The sequence below is a fragment of the Acanthochromis polyacanthus genome, chromosome 15, assembly GCF_021347895.1.
Source record: "Acanthochromis polyacanthus isolate Apoly-LR-REF ecotype Palm Island chromosome 15, KAUST_Apoly_ChrSc, whole genome shotgun sequence".
Taxonomy (NCBI): Eukaryota; Metazoa; Chordata; class Actinopteri; family Pomacentridae; genus Acanthochromis; species Acanthochromis polyacanthus.
Window position 1 is genome coordinate 33593119 of NC_067127.1, and position 19575 is coordinate 33612693.

At 39.4% G+C, this 19575-nt stretch overlaps 1 protein-coding gene across 2 annotated transcripts in view; it reads left to right on the plus strand.

The window, feature by feature from the left end:
• Positions 1 to 19575, plus strand: part of LOC110964933 (polycomb group RING finger protein 5-B) — a 42257-nt gene that overhangs the window by 19404 nt on the left and 3278 nt on the right. For both annotated transcript variants that reach the window (XM_022213796.2, XM_022213797.2), the window contains exon 8: positions 2529 to 2618. In XM_022213796.2, the coding sequence (XP_022069488.1) occupies positions 2529 to 2618 (90 nt within the window). The remainder of the gene's footprint in view (positions 1 to 2528; positions 2619 to 19575) is intronic.

Genomic DNA, 19575 nt, shown 5'->3' on the forward strand with positions numbered 1-19575 from the left:
AATATAGAATGTTTTCAAATGTTGTACAAATGCTCAAATGGTGTTTTAAAAGCTTTTTAAACTGAGGTTAAACTTTTCTGACTGTACAGAGAAGCTTTTTCCAGATATGAATAGTAAAGAGGTGAAGATCCAAAGACTGAAACATGCACACAAGTTGAGAGTGATTCAAAAACAGCTTTTAATGGCAGACTAAGAATACAGGCAAGGCAACAGAACACTAAGAAATCAGGCTGAAGCAAAAAAAAAAGGAAAGATATGAAGAACAAACAAAGACCTAAACAAGACACAGGTGAAACTAATGAGGGCGGAAAGGGCGATCAAAAGGAGGGAAAACACAAAAGTTGGACGATAAGTAACTTTGAAACGCAGATAAGCAAAGACTCAAGGAAAAGAAGACGTTTAAAAACTCAAGAACAAAACCCAAGGTGCAAACAGTAACCATGACATGTAAAATATTGTTAAATTTCCTATTAAAAGTGAATTCTTTTGGCCAAATACAGTTTTGTGAACTCATTCCACTGATTTAATCCCTAAAAAAGATAAATTGGTAAAAGATGTAAGTACTTCTGCTTAATGGCCTCATTTAGTCTGTAATGACTTATTTCAATTAAAGCTGACTGATTGGACTCCCTTTAAAGTTAAGTAAATTTTTTTTTTTTTTTTCACCCCATTATTTTACTCTGTCACATTGAAGTACAGCTACACATTGGATGGTTGGTTGCCTCTCATATCAAAGTCAGAAAAACACACAAAAGGTGATGTAGATGTTTATTTCAAGCTGTGACTGCACTTTTTTGTAGAACATAGCAGCTAGTTACAGATTGGACTGCAGCACCAGATCAGCAGGTGGACTTCTGGAGAATTTAGAATTTCCCAGTGTGTTTAGACACGCTTTATGCAAGGCATTTACAGATCAAAGCTACATAACTACACATGCATAACACACACCCAGGCCCGGACTGGCAATCGGGAGAGGCGGGACTTTTCCCGGTGGCCTGCCTCCTTATTGGCCTGCCTGGACAGGCCAGCCACGGACTGGCAGGCCAATGAATAAAAAGTTGATCGGCTTTTTGGCAGACAGGCCAGAGACAGCAGCGCCAGAAGCCTTACAGAGTACACGCCCACCCTCCTGTCACTCACACAAAGCAAGTGCTCTGAGCTCTAAATCAGAAGGATAGGGATTGGTCAAAGTGACATTTTTTTAGAAGAAACGTGCCATGATTGGTTAGTTGCTTTATGGCCCGCCCCTTCATAGCGAGAACGGGGAAGCATGCACTGCAGAGCGGTGAGGAGAGAGAGTGGAAGGAGTGAAGATTATGGAGCACCCTTAAGTTTACAAACGGTCGGTTCTTCTCACAAATGCATCATCAGACTTCAAAGGCCAAAATATAATAAAAAATGTCTGGCCCAGATAAGCTCCACAGGTGTCAGGTGGGTTGCAGGAAGCCTGAAAACGTTTGAGACCCCCTCTTCAGGTAGGATAGGCAGTTGACTTACAATTTTCAGTTATAAAATGAACATTGGTGTTTGCATGTACTATTAGCTATGACCAGCTGACATCTAAATGATTTGCTGACAAAATAATATATATATTTTTAATTCCACGTTATATAAATAATAGGAAAAGGAAAACATTGGAAAAATTGGTGAGGGTAGTGAAGAGATTACAGAAGAGAAAAGTACTGGACTGTATGGAGCTGTCGTTATGGTTGTGTTTAATAGACTTACTGTCTGTTTAGTAGTGTTGTAATTGCTATAACATAACTGTAAAAGGCATATTTTTGGAAGGAAAAAAACAAAATTTCGGTGCATTATCCCACGTGACACAACCCTTGCGGCGGCGGAAGTGGCCTGACTGGAAATCTCCCAGCCTGAATTTCTTTCCCAGTCCAGCCCTGCACACACCTGTGCTCAGCACAAAGTCATTTTGTTTGTGGATGCATGTACATTAAATGGACGTAAAGTACTCCACTCTCTGAGTACTTTTCTAGTTTTCTAGTCATTTGGTTTGAATAGCTGCAGGCTGACTTTACAAAGCTAAGTCCAATCAGTTCATCGTGCAAATGAGGAAAAAAAACACAGTTTTACAAGTTAAAATAACAAATTTTAAGCTTGAAAAAAAACAATTTGTGCATGATTTAGTACAGCTTTTAAAACCTCAGTTTAATGTCGGAAAATCAGTGATCTAGCATTGAGGAAAACACTTCTGTAGGTCTCAGAAGTCGAGATGAAGTCAAACTGTGATCTGTGTTAAATCCACCGGATGCTCTTTGATATTTCTTTCCTTTATTGAAGCATTAAAAACTGTTGGGTCTGTGCAGACGGAGCTAAAAGTGGTGAAACATTCACATATTCAGTGCAGCCTCCCACTCGTTACCACAGTAAACTTCCCCTCTTCTTTCATTTCTCACGTTAGCACCGAGATTGTTCTTCATCGTTTCCTCAGTTTTGTGGGCAGGTTCCTGCAGCGTGTTTTCATTTTGACCCTTTAGTTCAATCAATCTGTTTCTTTATTTTTAATCTTGCAGCTGGATGTGCTGTGCAATGGAGAAATCATGGGCCGAGATCACACTCTGGAGTTCATCTACATGACCCGGTGGAGGCTACACGGAGAGAACGTGAGGCCTTCACTTCCTATTTCTGTCTGCACATTTGCATTTATTTCTGCATGTATGTGTTTTGCATTCGTTCACACCATGGAGACCGATCTGCCCAGAACGGGAACTTCGTTTTACGTTGTGGTTTAACATCAGGTTTAAAGGTTGTGGTTATGTATCCAGAAATGAAAGTACGGTTCGAGTAAGAATGAAAGTGTGTGAGCGAGTGTATGAAACCTGGTTCATTGACGTGCCTGTTGAGTGTTAACTGTCTGAGCTACAAGCAGTTTCTCGACGATTTTTGTCACATTTTTCCCTCACTGTGGGTTTATTTTTCACTGCAACACAAAGTCCTGCACCTCTATGGAAACAGAAGATGTTTCCAAGGGGAAATGTGGAATAGATGAGGGCGTCTGGGTGGTGGAGGTGAAGAAGGCTGAGCAGGAAAGCAAGCTGTAAGATGTAACATGGAGAAGCAGCGAATGTGAACAGACTTGAACAAAATGGTATTTAGAACAGACCAAACTTGACAAGAGATGCGCATTAGAATGAAGTGATTGACTGCCAGGCAGAGACGGCTGAGAATTCGGCTACAAAGTGACTGAAGAACTGGTGTCTTACGCTGCACGGGTGATTAGAGAACCAGGATCAGGTGAGGCTTACTGCAGGATTCAGTACAGATGATAAAACCAGCCGGACAGGCAAGAAAACACAAAAACTCGACACAAACAGACATCACTGCAGCTGATGAGATATTTTTTGCACACTTGTAATGCCATGAATAACAAAAGCTGAATTTCTTGATTATTTCGTAAAAAAATTTAAATCCTGGAAGCCACATGTCTAACACTTCCTAGTGCTCACAGGTGTTAACAATGCTGGGAAAAAATGCAGACATTTGGGTTAGGGCTAGGGTTCCATATAGATATGTTACAACTTACGTGGTTCATTCCAGAACTGGAGGACATTTGGGCTTCAACATTTTTGAAAAATAAAGCTACTCTTTTACAATGTTTTGCTCCATATTCATCAATAATAGGTAATAAACTATCAAAGGCTTGATTGGCTCAGCTTACACATCAATGGTAGCATTTTTATTCCATGTTTTCTGTGTTGCTGCTAACCCTACTCCAATCCATGCTAATGTGATCTTTTTCTCAGCAGTAGAAGCTAGATATTTAGCTAGCTGTTACTGCTGACCAAGAGGACAAACTGACTGATGGAAAACAGTCCAAAGAATGAGTCTGATCCTGATAATATGAGGTAGAGAGAGACATTCAATCAAGGCTGACAATGTCATGAAAATATGACAAATAGAAGAGAGGACATAGCTTTGCTCTGCCCATTCTTTAGGAAAACTGTTTGATGATGTTAATTCCAGCGTATCATGCGATGTACTGTTTTCTTCTTCTTCTTCTATCTTCTAAAAAGGTCGTGCTAACAAGGTTGTTGTGGGACACACGTTCCATGCATAATAATTATTATTTGAAATATTATGTTGTTTGAGGGATCCATGCAAAAAATAATACCAAACAAAGAGATTTAAATTTCATTTTAACTGTTTTATTTGAGATTCAATTTGGTCATTAGGGGGGTGGAACAAAAGAAAAATTGTATTTTAGGGGGAACCTCAGACTTATTTCATATTTTAAAAAGATATTTTCAAACATTCTTTTCTCCTAGTTCTTTTTAAAATTTGGTCTCAGGATAAGTAAATGTTTTAGTATTTTGTACATGGATTATTTGAAATTTGATGTGTTGGATGTACAGTGTCCTCCAGTTCTGGAATGACCCTTACACAATTTTGAAACTGAATTTAGAGTGTGATATACATACATATACAAATATGGTGATGATTTGCAGAGAATTAAAATGTAACATCTTACTACCAATGACAAAACCCTCATACAGCTTTGGAAAGAAAATGTTCCTCACTTTTGAGGCCTAAAATCTGACTTGGTCCTCACAGAGATAGCAGAATGGTCTCGCTCCCGGCAGGAGGAGTCGTCCTGTTCTGGTGTGAAACGTGCCGATGCTCTCAGGCCTCGAGGTCGTTGTCCGTCGTCGCTTCAGTGTGACGATCTGCTGGTGCATGAACGAACACATTCCTGTGCACGGCGGCGGTGGCATATTTATCTGTTTATCAGCACACGTGGGTGTTTTCATGTGAGCGATTAGCTACTGAAAGGTCTCGTCCACCGGCGGCCGGTGACTGAGGAGTGCAGACAGCTGGCTCAGCAGGAGGCGTCAGATCCTGGGTCAGCGGGAGGAAGTCGGCCTGAAATGAGAGACAGCTGCGCCCTCGTGTCTTTCACATAACTCCCATCTCACTGCAGTCTTTTCTTACACTTTAACTGGAATAACTCTTTCACTGAGTTATGACGAGATGGAATTATTTTTCCTCCCTGTTACATAATCGTGTTGCGTAATGAGCAGAAAAGTACACAAATGACTTTAAACTGATCAAAATAAAACACGGTTCGACCCTATTAGTCCTGTTGGAGTCGACATGCTTCTTATGTAATAATGAGATACAGATTGCGTGTTTGAGTGTGCACAGATTGTCAGAATTGTAGGTCATGTCATTTTCCATCTGCTCCTTTATCCCATATGGCGAGCTGTGGACACAGATTATGAAAACATATTAGAGGACAATAAAACAAGTCATTGAAAGGGAGCTGCTCTGGCATGTAATCCCTGCAAGTAGCACAACAAGGATTACTGCGGAATTCGATTTTATTGATGATTCGCGACCGAAAAAAATCAAACTTGAGATTTAAGCAAAATTACAGCATCTGATCCTCTGAACTGAGGAGCTGATTTTACATGTTTGGGATTACTAGTTGAGCATATTTTGTCAGACAAAGCGATTTCCTCCAATATAAGGTGATGAAAAATTAATTTCAATTGTGATTTTGGCTTCCTGTAATTTAATTAGCACAATCAACTATGAAGCTGACATTTAAACCTCTAAACCTGAAGCAGCGTTCTTTGTTTCTTACTTCTGTTACTTTCTTAGACACGTGGTTCTCATTTTTCACTGCAATATAAAGTCCTGCACCTCTATGGAAACAGAACAACCATAGTTAAAGCTGCAAGCAGCATTGGTCGGGTCTTCGCATCCTTACTGGTCAGCGGATCCAAGCATGTCCACCAAGTGACACTGCATCTGAGAGTGTATTTCGGCCTGTGGATGTGATCGGGGTGGGCCTCTGATCAAATATGTAAAGTTTCAGGCATATTGGAGCATGTACAGGAGAGTTAGACAGCACTTCCTGTTTCATGGTGAAATGTCCACCAGGTCGCGCTATGACTGTAAATGTATATCAGCCTATGGAAGTGATGAGGGCCAGAATCTGATCACATATGTAAAGTCTGAGGCAGATTGGAGCATGTGCAGTCTAGTTAGACAGCACTTCCTGTTTCATGGCGAATCGTCAAAATTCCACCGGTCACCATTTCCACGACCTCAGACTTTTGTGGAACATTTTGATCATCCTAACAGCCAGTTGTACATCCTGGCCAAATTTGAGGTTTCCCGGCATTACCCCCTTTGAGGTTGTAGCTTTTGAAAATGTCCAAAAATGTCCCAAAATCATCCAAAATATGACACATAATTCAAAACGGTTGACTTCTTGTTGTGCTTGGGGCATGGGTGTCAGCTACATTTTTGTGCATTGTGGTGAGTTACATACCTGTACTGAGTTTCATGGGTCTAGGTGACACGCACTGGCCGTTTTGGTACACACCTGTGGCATTCCCCTAAAATATCACATTTTTGCAGGTCCTGATGTGTGTGCAAATTTTCACATGGTTTCAGGTGTTTTTAGGCATTCAGAAATCTGATTCAAAAAGCGGACGAAGAATTAAGATGAAGAAGAAGAGAGAAAAACCCATGGGTTTTACTAGAGTCATGCACATCATTTGGTGCTCGGATCCCAGAAATACAGACAATTCAGAAATATCATGTGGACAGTACAACACAGATGTGATGCCACAAATAATAAAAAAATAATACACCAAAGTTGAAATTCTTATTTGCTTATTTTACGTAAATTGGAAAATTTGACGACCGTTACCAACACCAAATAACATACATTTATTTTATTAATTAGATGTTTAATTTGTTTCTGCTCTGCCTTAACACTACCTGCAGTTCAGCCTACTATTGCTAAATAGCCCCTGATTTTTTGTAATGAGATTATTGGTCACAGCCAAGTTTCCCAAAGCTAGTCTGCTGACAAGAAGTGTAGAATTTTTTGTTTTTTGCAGAATGTAGTTACAGAAAATGGCTTATATTTTGTGTGTTTTTTTTTTAATGGGACATTTGAAAGAAAGCGACTTTGATTTGGTTGAGTTTTCCAGTGGAACAGCACGTCACAGATAAATAGCTCAAAGACCATCAGAAAGTTGTTCAGTTTCTGATTTTGATAAAGGGTTGAATTGTGATGATTAAAAAAAACATAACAATAACATACCATTCAGTCCCAGGGTTTAGAGGATTAAAATGTTTTCTCTGCTCATAGAAAGCTTCCTAAACTCTCAGCTGGGAGTTATTGAGATGTTTTGGCTTCACTTTTGGGGAGTTGTCATGCTGCTGCACGCGCACACCCTGCAGCAGCTGCCTGTGCAAAACTCCCCTGGATGTTGCCGCTGCAGTCCAGAACAGAATGGTGATGAACAACAGAGAGCAGATGGGCAAAAAATCACATGTGTGGAGCAGAAGGTGAAGCAATAGTTCCTCGCTTGCTGTTTTCCTGGATGTAGAGAAAAAAATCACTTGCAAAGAGTGCAGCAGAGACTTTTGTGTTTCTGCCACAAAGCAACACAACTGACTGAAAAACATCTGCAGCGAAATGAATGCAAACCCCACCTCACTGAATCCTGGTCCAGCTTCATTGCAGATATCCCTAACAGAAGTGGAAAACAGCTGTACTGATTAGATTTTAGCTAAAAAGTCTTCAGATTTCTTGTGGAGCTCAACAAGCACCAGAATTTAAATGCATTGAAGCTGAATGTGTGAAGAGGGCTTGCTAAAGGAAGCACTCTTTTTGTTTTTTTGCCTCCAGTCTAATCCCATTTTACTAGATTACTTACAGTATTGTTGATAAGGCACAGTTCCTCATTGCGCCACCCTGTGGAGCCTCTTATTGTTTACCTGTTATAGCGACCAAAGGAGGCGTACATTTTTGATGTTGGCAAACATTATGGGTGTTTATCTAGTAAAGGGGCACCATGACGGAGTCTCTTGTGATGGTTTATGATCTCCAGCTAGAGCATCATATGTTAAATCAAGCCAAGGTCAACAAAGATAGCATATTTATATTGTTGTAGTATGTTTAATAGCTATGTAGTAAGTACACATCGCTTAAAACGGCAATATAGTAATGTAATACAGCATAACACATATTCGTAATGTATTTAGAGTTTGTTATAAATTAGCTACAATCTGATCATGCTGCTTCTATAGTTATGAAAAAATATTTAAAACTACGATATCTCTGTGACCTGATCTGATGTAACAGTGTTTTCTGAGATGATACACACTTGAAGTATTGTAGTTTTGTTGTAGTACCTGGTTGTTCCACCAGGTGGAGCCTCTTACTGTTTACAGTAGGTCCTCGGTTTACAGCATCCTTGACCTACAGCATTTCGTGGTTACGATGCCATCTCCAACAAATTTATTGAGAAAGTCTTGTTCCATCATTCTGACGTGCCATTTGTGATTTTAAAACAAATTTCACGCAGAAACTAGTTGGCAAGCAGAGCAGATGAATACAGCGTCGCACACCGCTATACGAGGAAGACGGTTTTGTTAACATTCGTTGTTAACATTGTGTACATGTATGAGTTCTGACTTACGTTCTGAAAATCGCGTTACATCGCACTGTAGGAGCAGAATTCTGATGTAAATCAAGACCCCCCTGTATTCCTGTTGCAACCAAAGAGGGTGGTCACTCAGACTACAGGCAGTTCCATGTTAGCAAGTGGAGAGCATGGTGAGGATTTAGCTAGCACCATGGCACCATGACAAAGACTTTTGTGATGCTTAATGAGCTCCAGTCATTGTCTTTGTGTTTTAAACGAGCTGAGACTGGCTCAGATCGCATCTTTATACCCCAGCTGACTAAACCAGCAAGATCAGGGGCCTCATTTATAAAACATTGCGTAGGATTCATACTAAAGTTTGCGTACGCCGAAAATCCGAAATGGGCGTATGCCCTTCACCCCTGATTTATAAAACTTTGCGTAAGCACAGCTGCACACAATTTCTTGATAAATCACACACCAGCTGGAACACCTCACATCCCGCCCACAACACACCCACATTTTACCATGAATGGTCAATGCAAAGTAACTCATGAATGTATCTGTTTATAAATAAGCTGCTGATCCACGGCATTTCACGCAGCGCCGGCCTGCAGTCTTTTCACTGCTGTGCATCAGGATGAATGAATCGTGTTGACCCAGGCCACCCTGCCACTAAATTTGCTATGATCATGTCCGATGTACAAATAATTTGCACACTGATTGAATGTACATTTTTTCGGTTCACATAGACAAATTCATTTTCACTTGGGAGTTGTGGTGTGAAGCATGTGTGCCTGTGTGCCTGTACAGGGCTGATTAATGGTTGGACGCTCATCCCATTCGGCTGCATATGGATAAATAAACAAAATTCTTTACTTTTTTTGCCTTTTTACTGTGATAGTTGCAGTGAAGAGTGACAGGAAATGGGGAGAAGAGTAGGGGGAAGACATGCATAAAAGTGCCGCGGGCAGGAATCGAACCTGGGTCACTGCGTCGGAGACCACCCCTACAAATGGATGAGCCATACAGGCGCCGGGTGATCAGTAAACAAAATTATTTAATAAAGATCACCGCACCGGCCCCAGATGTGGCCCTTCGGTCAAATGACCGAATGAAATAACGTTCAGTCCGCCCGTGTTGATATATGACAGTTCTGCAAATACAGTCGTCGGCCGAATGACGCACTATATGAACATCTACAACAATGAGGGTTTATGATTATCCGGCTCGACAAGTCTAATAAGTGATGACAATAAAGGTTTGAGATCAATCTGGTTTCAATTCGCCACTTCACCCTCCGGCACTGCCGTTCCCTCTGTCTCCAAAATGTGCTTAAGCAAGCATCGAAGTTGGCGCACCGGTGCGCACATTCTCACGCCAAATTTGTTTTAGAAATCACAACGTACACAGCGTACGCCACTTTATACGCAAAGTTTGTGATTTACACCCTGTTTTGTGCGTAAGCAGTGTTTCCCCTCCTATATAAACGACGAGGCGGCCCGCCTCGCTGCTATAGGCCACCGCCTCATTAAAATTTTGCCGACATTGCTGCCTCACTGGTCCGCACCAAAAAAAAAAAAAAAAGGTAATGCTAAATATTAGAAAGCATTGACACATAAGTCCGGTAGATTCGCCGCTGAAATCAACAGAATGGCAGCTTTTTCTCGCCGTGGGTGAAGACAGCAACGCACATCCCTGTTGGTCGGTAACACTCAGTTCTCGTATGACATCCTGCGAGTTCGTGTTTCAAATATCGGTCGTTCCGATTGGCGAACAACGAGCATCGCGGATAAGAAGCGGCAGCGCTCCATCGTTTTGTTTTTCGGGGCTAAAAGCAGGTGTGTATCACAGACATATGTCAAATTAAGTATCAAAACTATCGCATGTCATCAAAATAAAGTAAGCAACGCAGTGTAGGCATCGATCTCACTTCCTTTACTGAGTTTGCTTACTGTTTTGTTGTCCGCGGTGATACGAATTGACAGTGACTGCAAAAATGGCTCCCGTTAAAACATTTAGGCACGACAAAACCCGTTCTCACGAACGAGACAAATGATTTCAACGGAATATAAAGTTCCTAGTTTCTTTTGATAAAATGATTTATAGAGTGCCCGAAATTATATCATTCAATGGCAAAACAAATTCTGTGTTCAAATTCTAGTTCTGTGTTCATAAAGGTAACAGTTTTGAAAACAGAACTAACTCCTTCAGAAAACCAGTTGTTAACCCAGAGTTGAAGTTTTCTTTCACATTTTTAACCCTTTAAGCTTCAATCAATTCCAGCCGTTTTCAGTACAAAAAATCGCTAATATTCTATTTTTAAATAAAAAAAATTACGAAAAATACGGGGAATATTGGACGGGCATCACGAGGTGCATTTCCTTGAAAATGACCGATTCGGGGATTTTATACGACTTCAGGACATGTTTTGGACAAAACAGTTTACTGGCTTGTGTCATCTGATGTAAAAGGTTGGATTATGGCCGTTTTTTGTGGAATCTTTTTTTGTGTGTAGTAATGAACCCGGAAATGTGAGTCGCGCTGTGTGCGTTGAAGCCGTGTATAGAGAACGGATGGATGAATATTCGTTTTTGTCGGACAAATGTGTTTTTCTCACCCGCTGTGGTAATCGCATCTGAAAGTGGTTTATACCGGCGGATTCATGAGAATCGAAGCTTTCCATCGGCGTATAGTGTTTGTATAATTGTGTTTGCAGCCGTCGGACATTCTTGAAATTCCTATGCAAATTAGTAGGTGTACCGCCGGCGGTACACCTACGACGCACTGAAGCGTAAAGGGTTAAGTAAAATGAAGGTCATGACATAACCTTTTTATTATAAATAAAAATGAAGTGGGAATTTGGTACCTAACATGTAGTTGTTTTTAGAAAAAAAGTAAAAGTCACCACTTGATTCCAGATTCAAGTCCTTTATCATCTTTTTCAAATTTGTAATAAGAGCTGATGTGGCATTTTGGAATGGCTTGTGGAAATCTGACCAGAATATAATAGACTGGACTAGTTGACATGTTTTGATCGCAAGGACAAGTGAGTTTATATTTGTCATATTTTCTCCCTATCACTAATTTTTAGAAAAGAAACATGAAAATTTTATTTAATTTAGTTTTTGGAAATGGCTACAAATACAACAAAATGTGCTCCAAATTGTGCCAGAATGCCTCATTTTGCATCTTGATTTTCAAAATTTTTCCGGGGGGGCGTGCCCCCGGACCCCCCTAGTTGCTTCGCGCCCCCGGCACAACCCACCACCTCGCAGCCATTTCAACCCAGGGGAAACACTGCGTAAGCAAGCATCAAGAATCAAAGTTGGTGCACCGGTGCACACATTCTCACGCCGAGTTTGTTTTTATAAATCACAACCTTTGCGTAGAAAGTGGTGTATGCCACTTTCTAGCCCTGTTTTGTGCGTACGCAAGCTTTATAAATGAGGCCCCAGGACAGGATAAATGTTCAATGTGCTCAGTTTCTGTTATCAACAAATCAATTATTGATTAATAATGCTGCATGTCTTAAGAAGATTATTCAAAATTGGCATCTCTGCCATGAGGTGGTTTTCCTCTGCAGTTTCCCCTCCACAACAGGAGACAGAAATCAACCCCTCAGAATTATTTATGTCCTGATGGCTGAGTCACAAGGATAAACACCAAGAAATTATTTTTGAATCCCGTTTGAACCCTGTCTGGCTCAGGACAAGGTGAGGAGGGGGATGACGGAGAGGGTGAGAAAGAAACGAAGCCTGCGAGTCGGCGATGGAGACAGAAGTAGGAGAGGAAAAACATACAAGTCATTCATCAGCCCCATCCTGCTGACAACTCCACAGCTCGACTTCGTTTTCTACGTTCGAATTAGAGGCCGGTCAGGACGGCTGCACTCACTCGGGAGCAAAAAAAAATCAATCTGTTGCCTCTTGGGACGTCTTTTAGTCAGAACATGAAGCTGCTTTCTGATTGTCGCCATGGTGACTTTGAAAAACATGAGAAATGCTCTTCTGACTGCGCTGTGGAAACACTCCGAGGTCTGTAAGCCTATTATTAGGATGTCTCGCTTTGGTTTATTTCTGTTTAAATTCATCACATCAGGCTAAACTACTTAGCTATACGGGGGAAAAAATGAAACAAGGGCAAATCTTTATACAGAAAACTCGCTAAGAGAATGTAGTGGATAATTAAATGTTCTGTTTGTTTTTATAGCCTGTCGAATTGCAAGCAGTTTGGGTAATTTTCACATTTTTAATCACTATACACGCATTTTTCACTGAAATACAAAAATCTGTTAACAATATAAAACTGAAGGTTTTGTATTTTAGAAGAATTAAAAAGATAATTAAAAGAATTTTTAAAAAAAACACAACTGGAATCAACTAAATTTTTCCAACAGGAGTTTGCAATGTTGGGAAAACATTACTACATATTATAGACCAGGAGTGTCAAACTCATTTTAGTTCAGGTTCCACATTCAGCCCAATTTGATCTCAAGTGACCAGTAAAATCACAGGATAATCACCTACAAATAATGATAACTCCAAATTTTTCTTTTATTGCAAAAAAGTACATTCTGAAAATGTTCACATTTTTTTTTTTACAAAACATGAACAACCTGAATTGTCTGAAGACAAATAAGTTCAATTTCAGCAACATTCAGTCTCAGTTTATCGTTTACACATTACAACTTAAAGACTACAGAGTTTCTACAAAGACACAAAGTATTTAGTCACAGCTATCTGGAACTGAATGATAGAGTATTTTACTTTATGATCAAAAGTCAGACAAAAAAAGACAAAAAACTACAGAAACAAGACAAAATATTACAAAAATGAGACACAAAATGACAAAAAATGAGACAAATGACACAAAACAAAAAGAAAGAAATTAGACAAAAAAGTTAAAAAACAAGAAATGACAAAAACATGACTAAAAGTGACAAAAGCAAAAAACAAATCAACAAAAAGTAGACACAAGCCAAAATAAAATAAAACAAAACTACAAAAACGATACACAAAGCAACGAATAAAGCAAAACACAAAATGACAAAAATAAGACAAAAAACACAAGAGAGACAACAAAGGAAACACAACACGATTAAAATGAGAAAAAACAAACAAACATGAGACTAACAACAAAAGTCAGACAAAACACACAAAAACAAGACAAAATATTACAAAAATGAGACAAAATGACAAAAGAGTAATGAGCAGGCTAGTATTTTACTTTATGATCTAAACAACTTACCATGGCCTAGAAATGGTTTTAAATTTGTAGTTTTAAAAATTTAAAATTTGCAGTTAATGTCTTCTCTGTAATTTTTACACTTTACAAAGTCATCCCACATGTTTGGAACCAGTGTTCTCGATTTTTTAAATTTTGAAAATATATTAAGTTTATTTCCATACTCCCATCTGCTCTGCGTGAACACAGCCTGCTGTTCAGCCAAAAAAAAACTAAATTTTCGTAACCCAACTGTTGACGGTAGCTCAGTCAGTTGAGGTTTTTCAGTTGCGCAGAAAAATGCAAAATTTTAGTTTTTTAACAGAAACTAAAGACATTCATTTTTGTTGATTCAAAAAAATTAAATTACGAAATTTTAAATAAATCACGTAGGATAAGATGGTGATGAAATATCAAGACTTTAAGTCTAGATTTGAAAAACTGTCCTGACTGCACGTCACACGATTCACACAATTCACTGATCTGTCAGTGATCAATGGAAAAGTCAGTATCCAATGATTTTCCCCCCAGTTTTACAATCTTGGGCTCTGATAAATGCTGTAATTTTGGCAGTTTTGTAAACACAGCATGTCTTTTAAACCCGCTGGCTGGTTTTAGGGGCTCAGATGGCCAAGATACTCATCTGTTGTGTAGAAAATGACAGGAAATGGTCCAAAAATCAATATGCTGTGTCATATGATCAATGTTCGTAATGCAGCAGTAGATGGAGAGGCAGGTGGTGATGACCTGAAGCAGACTGTTGTCCAGTAAAGCATTACAACAACATATTCACAGCCTCACAATCCAGTTTCATGTTTATCCTGTTCAAAGTTCAAATCCTCCTCTGACTGGAACTTAAAAACAGTAATCTGACTATGTAAATCAAGCAATCCCTCCCTGGAATCGGTGTGAGTCACAAAGTGCAGCTGCTACAGATTGGTTCCATCGACTCGTTAACACAAACCAGTTTCAGGTGTTTGTTCAGAAGCAGGAAAGTTTGTGGCCTCTGTGATGGAACTTCACTCTGAAACCCCAAAACTTTTTCTCTAAACATCTTCAGGCAAGTTTTCCACCCAGAACACACTTAGATGAAACTTTTTAAAAAGTGTACGACAGAAAAGTCAAGGTAAAGCTGCTTGCAGAAGGAGGTTGATCTGAGAAAAGGGCATCCAGACATTCAGGAAGACAGCAACTGGAATTATCTCTTGAAAAGTCACCTGGAGCTAAAATAAACCTCTGTGGCAGTGATACAGAGAAAACTGCAGGTGTATTCAATTACAAACATGCTTTACATGCAGTTTTCCTGATGGAGAGAGTCCTGCTATGCTTGTATAGTGTCTATTTGCTGAAATGAATATTGCATTTAGAGGATGACTAAATTAAGAGAAAGCCTCAGAGAGCGCAGTCCTCCTCCAAGGCTGCTCATTCCCTCATATGGCATTGATACATAGATTAAACCTTTACTAATCCCACAGCGGGGAAATTTACTGCATTGTCAGAAATGCAGCATTTCTTTGTTAGTTATTGATGATCAGAAATCGCGGCAACTTAAAATGTGTCCATTTAATATAGATGTACCCACAAACAAAATGACCTCACGTTGAGCACAGGTTGGGTACGGATACCGAATCCTGTGCCTTAAAATATGTAGCGGGCGGTGGGAATTGATTGGACTTGGACTCAATTTAATCAGTTGTTCCTTGTATCATTTCCGATGGATAAATCCTGATCAGTCCGCAGCGGTGGATTTGTAGTAGGATCACAATCATGTGATCATCAGCAGGCAGCTGATGTAGTGTTCACTTGTTGTCATGGTTACAGTGACGCCGTGCTGCTATCTCACAATGATGCAAAAATCTTTAACAAATCTGTGGATCCAGACTGTACGCCACATCACGGCCAAAATCTAATCATTTGGTTCTTGTTCATTTCTGACCTTATCTGAAAACTTCATCCAAATCCGTTCATTTTTGAGTAATGTGAACAGACAGACAAACCAAAGCTGATCATACCTCTGCTGAGGCTCCGCCTCCTTTGTGGAGTAATAAAACAGTCAAACAGTAGTGGTTAAATCAGAGAAAGTAGGCTAGATGCTGGCATGAATGTGATAAATTTAACAAGAAAAGCCCTCAGAGAGCACAATACTCCACCAGACAGGCAGACAGACCAACCAACACTAATCATGACAGTTATGTTTTAGGTAAAAAAAATCAATCAGAAAATGCATTATCATAGCAATCAAAACCAACCCAAATAGGACTTTTCTGGAACGAGTATTAATTCACACACATCTGAGATCTTCTGAGTTAAACATGACATGAATCTATTTTATTTATTCAGTATTTTCAAGTTGCACAGGTGATTGTTTTCCTAAACTTTGATCTAGTTTGTATTTTCATTGTCCCGAGACTGATTCCTGAAGATATTTAGTCGGTTCCTCGAGCTTGCCACCATGTTTCCACAGAGAGTACAAAGACAGACGTCCAGATTTGAATAATTTCATTGGAAATAAACCCTAAACATTTTTTACATCACCAAAATTGCACCATTTATCAGATTCAGAAACTGTAAAAACCACAAGAATCTGCAGGTTTTCAACTCTCTGATGGTCCTTCACTTATTTTTGACCTGATGTTTCCACGGGAAACTTAACTGTATTTCTGAATGTTGTGATAATTCAGCAAAACTACATGGCTCTACACGACTTATTCAAAAGTTTGCTAAAATTAAACCATATGCACAATATTCTGTGAAAAAAGGAAAACATTTGCACTTCATGGCTCAGCCATTGTTGACTCCATTATGACCAACAGTTACATTATAAAGAAATCAGGGACTTAATGAAGAATCTAATTACAAAAAACATAAATAAAATATCTATAGTTTGTACAATCACCATTTTTTTCCAATATTGGTAACACCTGTCCACTTTTAGAAAATGTTGCATGTGGTGATTGCAGATAATTTTCTATTTTTTTAGGAGAAGGAAATGATTTATGTCATTCTAGCTGCACATAGAAGACATTTCTGAGTTCTCGTTATGTCTACTTGTGGTTATTCTGCTTCCATAGAGGTGCAGGACTTTAAATTGCAGTAACGAATGACCAGAAAACACCCAGAAATTGCTTGGAATTGAAGGTTAAAATCGAATATATTGGAGTTAAGTATGTCAGTTTGTTGTCATTTGTACTGAACAACAATTGACAGCAAATTTAGTTTCCTTTTCCCTCGTTTTAAACTTTTTTACTGCTGTTGAATGATTCAACATTTCAGGCTTTTGACAAGGGAAGAAAATCCCTTAAAACTAGCTGACGGCTGCTCACAGGATGCTAGTGAAATATAATTAAACCATTTGGAGCCAGAAACGCTGAGTGAAGGAGTGTCAGATTCAGACAGAGCGGCTCACCGACAGGCCTGTTAGATTGGACTCGCCGTTGTCTTTATTTCTTTATTTTTTCAGAGGCATGATGCAGCAGAATGCAGGAAGGAGATGACAGCAGCTGTGCTCTGCTGCAGCATCGAGCTGCCAGAAATAGGAGACTGGCTCTCCACTTTGCAGCTGCTCCGACACAAACACTCGCCTTTTCCCCTTTTTGAATTTTTTATGAAAAGGGCAGCTCACGTCTTTTGACTTTTTCAAATGAGTTTTGCCGTCGAAGGAGGCAGGAATGTGTTTAACAGTTGGCACTATTTCACCTCAGTGATGGATGACTGGTAGAGGTGGAGGCAGGAGGTCCCTGAGTATAAATCATCTTTATAAATAACAGTCTACATTTACATGGCAGATGAAGACCGGTTGTGTTTATTTATATCAAAATTGTACAGTTCAGGCTCTCTGGTGTATTTTAAAAAAGTGTCCTCCGGCTCTTGTTGACATGTTTGCATTTATAGAAACCAGCAGTCTTTGGATGTTTACGTACGTTTCAGCTGGAGGAAACTACTCTTTTATTCTGGCAGGATATGTCATATGGGATCATATCTCGTGATCAGGTTGAATGTACAAAATGCTAAGCTTTGCCAAATAAAGTCTAACTTTGCATCCCGAGACCTGTGTGGCTGCAATCCGGCTCCAAAGTGTTCATAAAAAGTGGTTTTGTGTTGATATAATAAGATCCTTTAGCCAAGAGCAATAAGTTCATTAATGCAAACATAAAAATCTGGATTATTCTGAAGTCGGAGTGGAAGTTAGACATTTTGGCTAAAAGCAAACTTTAATCAGTAATAAATTAGCTCCCCGTCTCACTGACTTCGTTCAGATGCTTTTTTGGTTAGTTTGTTCCATATCGGCCAAAGATTCATCAGTTTAAAAGTTGTTTCAGTGTTTAGTAGGGTCTGCGCACCAATTTTGAAGGCCTAGAAATACTTTAAACGTGAAAATTTGCACACACATCAAGACCGGCGAAAAATTTGATATTTTATGGAACTTGCACCGGTGTGAACTAAAATGGCTCAATAGTGCCACCTGGAAAAGGGCGTTGCGATCAAGATGTGTCACCTACAGCTATGAAATTTGGTAGGCATGAGTAACTCGTCACAGCACACAAAAATGGAATTGACAGCCATACCTAAAACACAACAGGAGGTCGGCCATTTTGAATTATGTGTCATATTTTGGATGACTTTGGGCCAATTTTTGCACATTTTCAAAAGCTATAAACTCAAACAAGGTAACAGAACTCAAATTTGCCCTGATGTAGACCACGCAGGGGCGATTAAAAGTGATCAAAATGCTCCACAGAGGTCTGTGGATGTGGAAATGGCGGCTGGCGGAATTTTGAAAATTCGTCATGATGCATGAAATGCTGCGTCACTCATCTGTACATGCTCCAATCTGCCTTAAACTTTACATCTGTGATCACTGTCTGGCCATGATGCTATACCAGGGTAGATATACATTCACAGTGATAGTGCCACCTGGTGGCCACCTTTGAAAGGTCGCCATCAAAGGCTGAAATACACTCTCAGTTGCAGCGCCACCTGGTGGACATGCTTGCATTCGCTGACCAGCAAGGATGCGAGGACCCGACCAATGCTGCTTGCAGCTGTAGTTTAAGTTGACCTATTGTTTTGTTTGTTTTATCCGGCAGCAAAATGAAAACCACATTTTTTGTTCCACCTACAAGTGTTGAGCAGAGAGAACTCAGGAATGCCCTCTGTAGGATAATAAATATTAATATAACGATAATAATAATAATTTTTTTTTGACTATTTCACAAAAAATAGAATATCAACGTGCACCACAGGTGTTAGGGTTAGGGTCACAAACTATATTTTACCACTTACATTTTTAATTTTCTTTTCCACTTTTTGACTCTCCAGTTCAATCAGAGAAACCAGAAATTCTTGTCATTGCCGTAGATTCACTGATAGCTTTCTGGTTTATAGAGGACTGTCGAATCTTTGTGTTTTTGCAGTCTAGTTCCTTCATTTTTAGGTGTAAAATAAAATAAAATTTTGATCAAATATCACAATTCTCAGGCTAAATTTGTTTAACTTTCCTGACAGAATGACGCAACACAGATAAGTAGTTCAAGGATTGTGAAGTGTCACAATCTGTGGCTCCGATCAGTGGCGCCATTTTGGTGATTTGTTTTTAAAGAGAACACACCTTTTAAACCTGCGTTTAGGTTTTGAGGTCAGAAGGTTTAACGTATGTAAAAGTTAAACAGGCATTTTAACAAAGTTTATGTTATTCTAAATCCATTTTTACTGCAAATGCAGAAGAGCTCCAAACATCGGTTATTGTTCTTTCTGGGTATCAACCCTAAAACACATCAGTTCATCACTACTCTTCTGTGGAAAAGCATCAGCACATTGTAAAATATTTAAAGGCACATGTTGGTGCTAAATCTGGTCTGTTTTGATGAGGAACTCAAAATGATTTGGACTTTATGAGGAGGGTCACTTCTGGGTTTTGAACCTTAATATGCTTTAATATAATCAA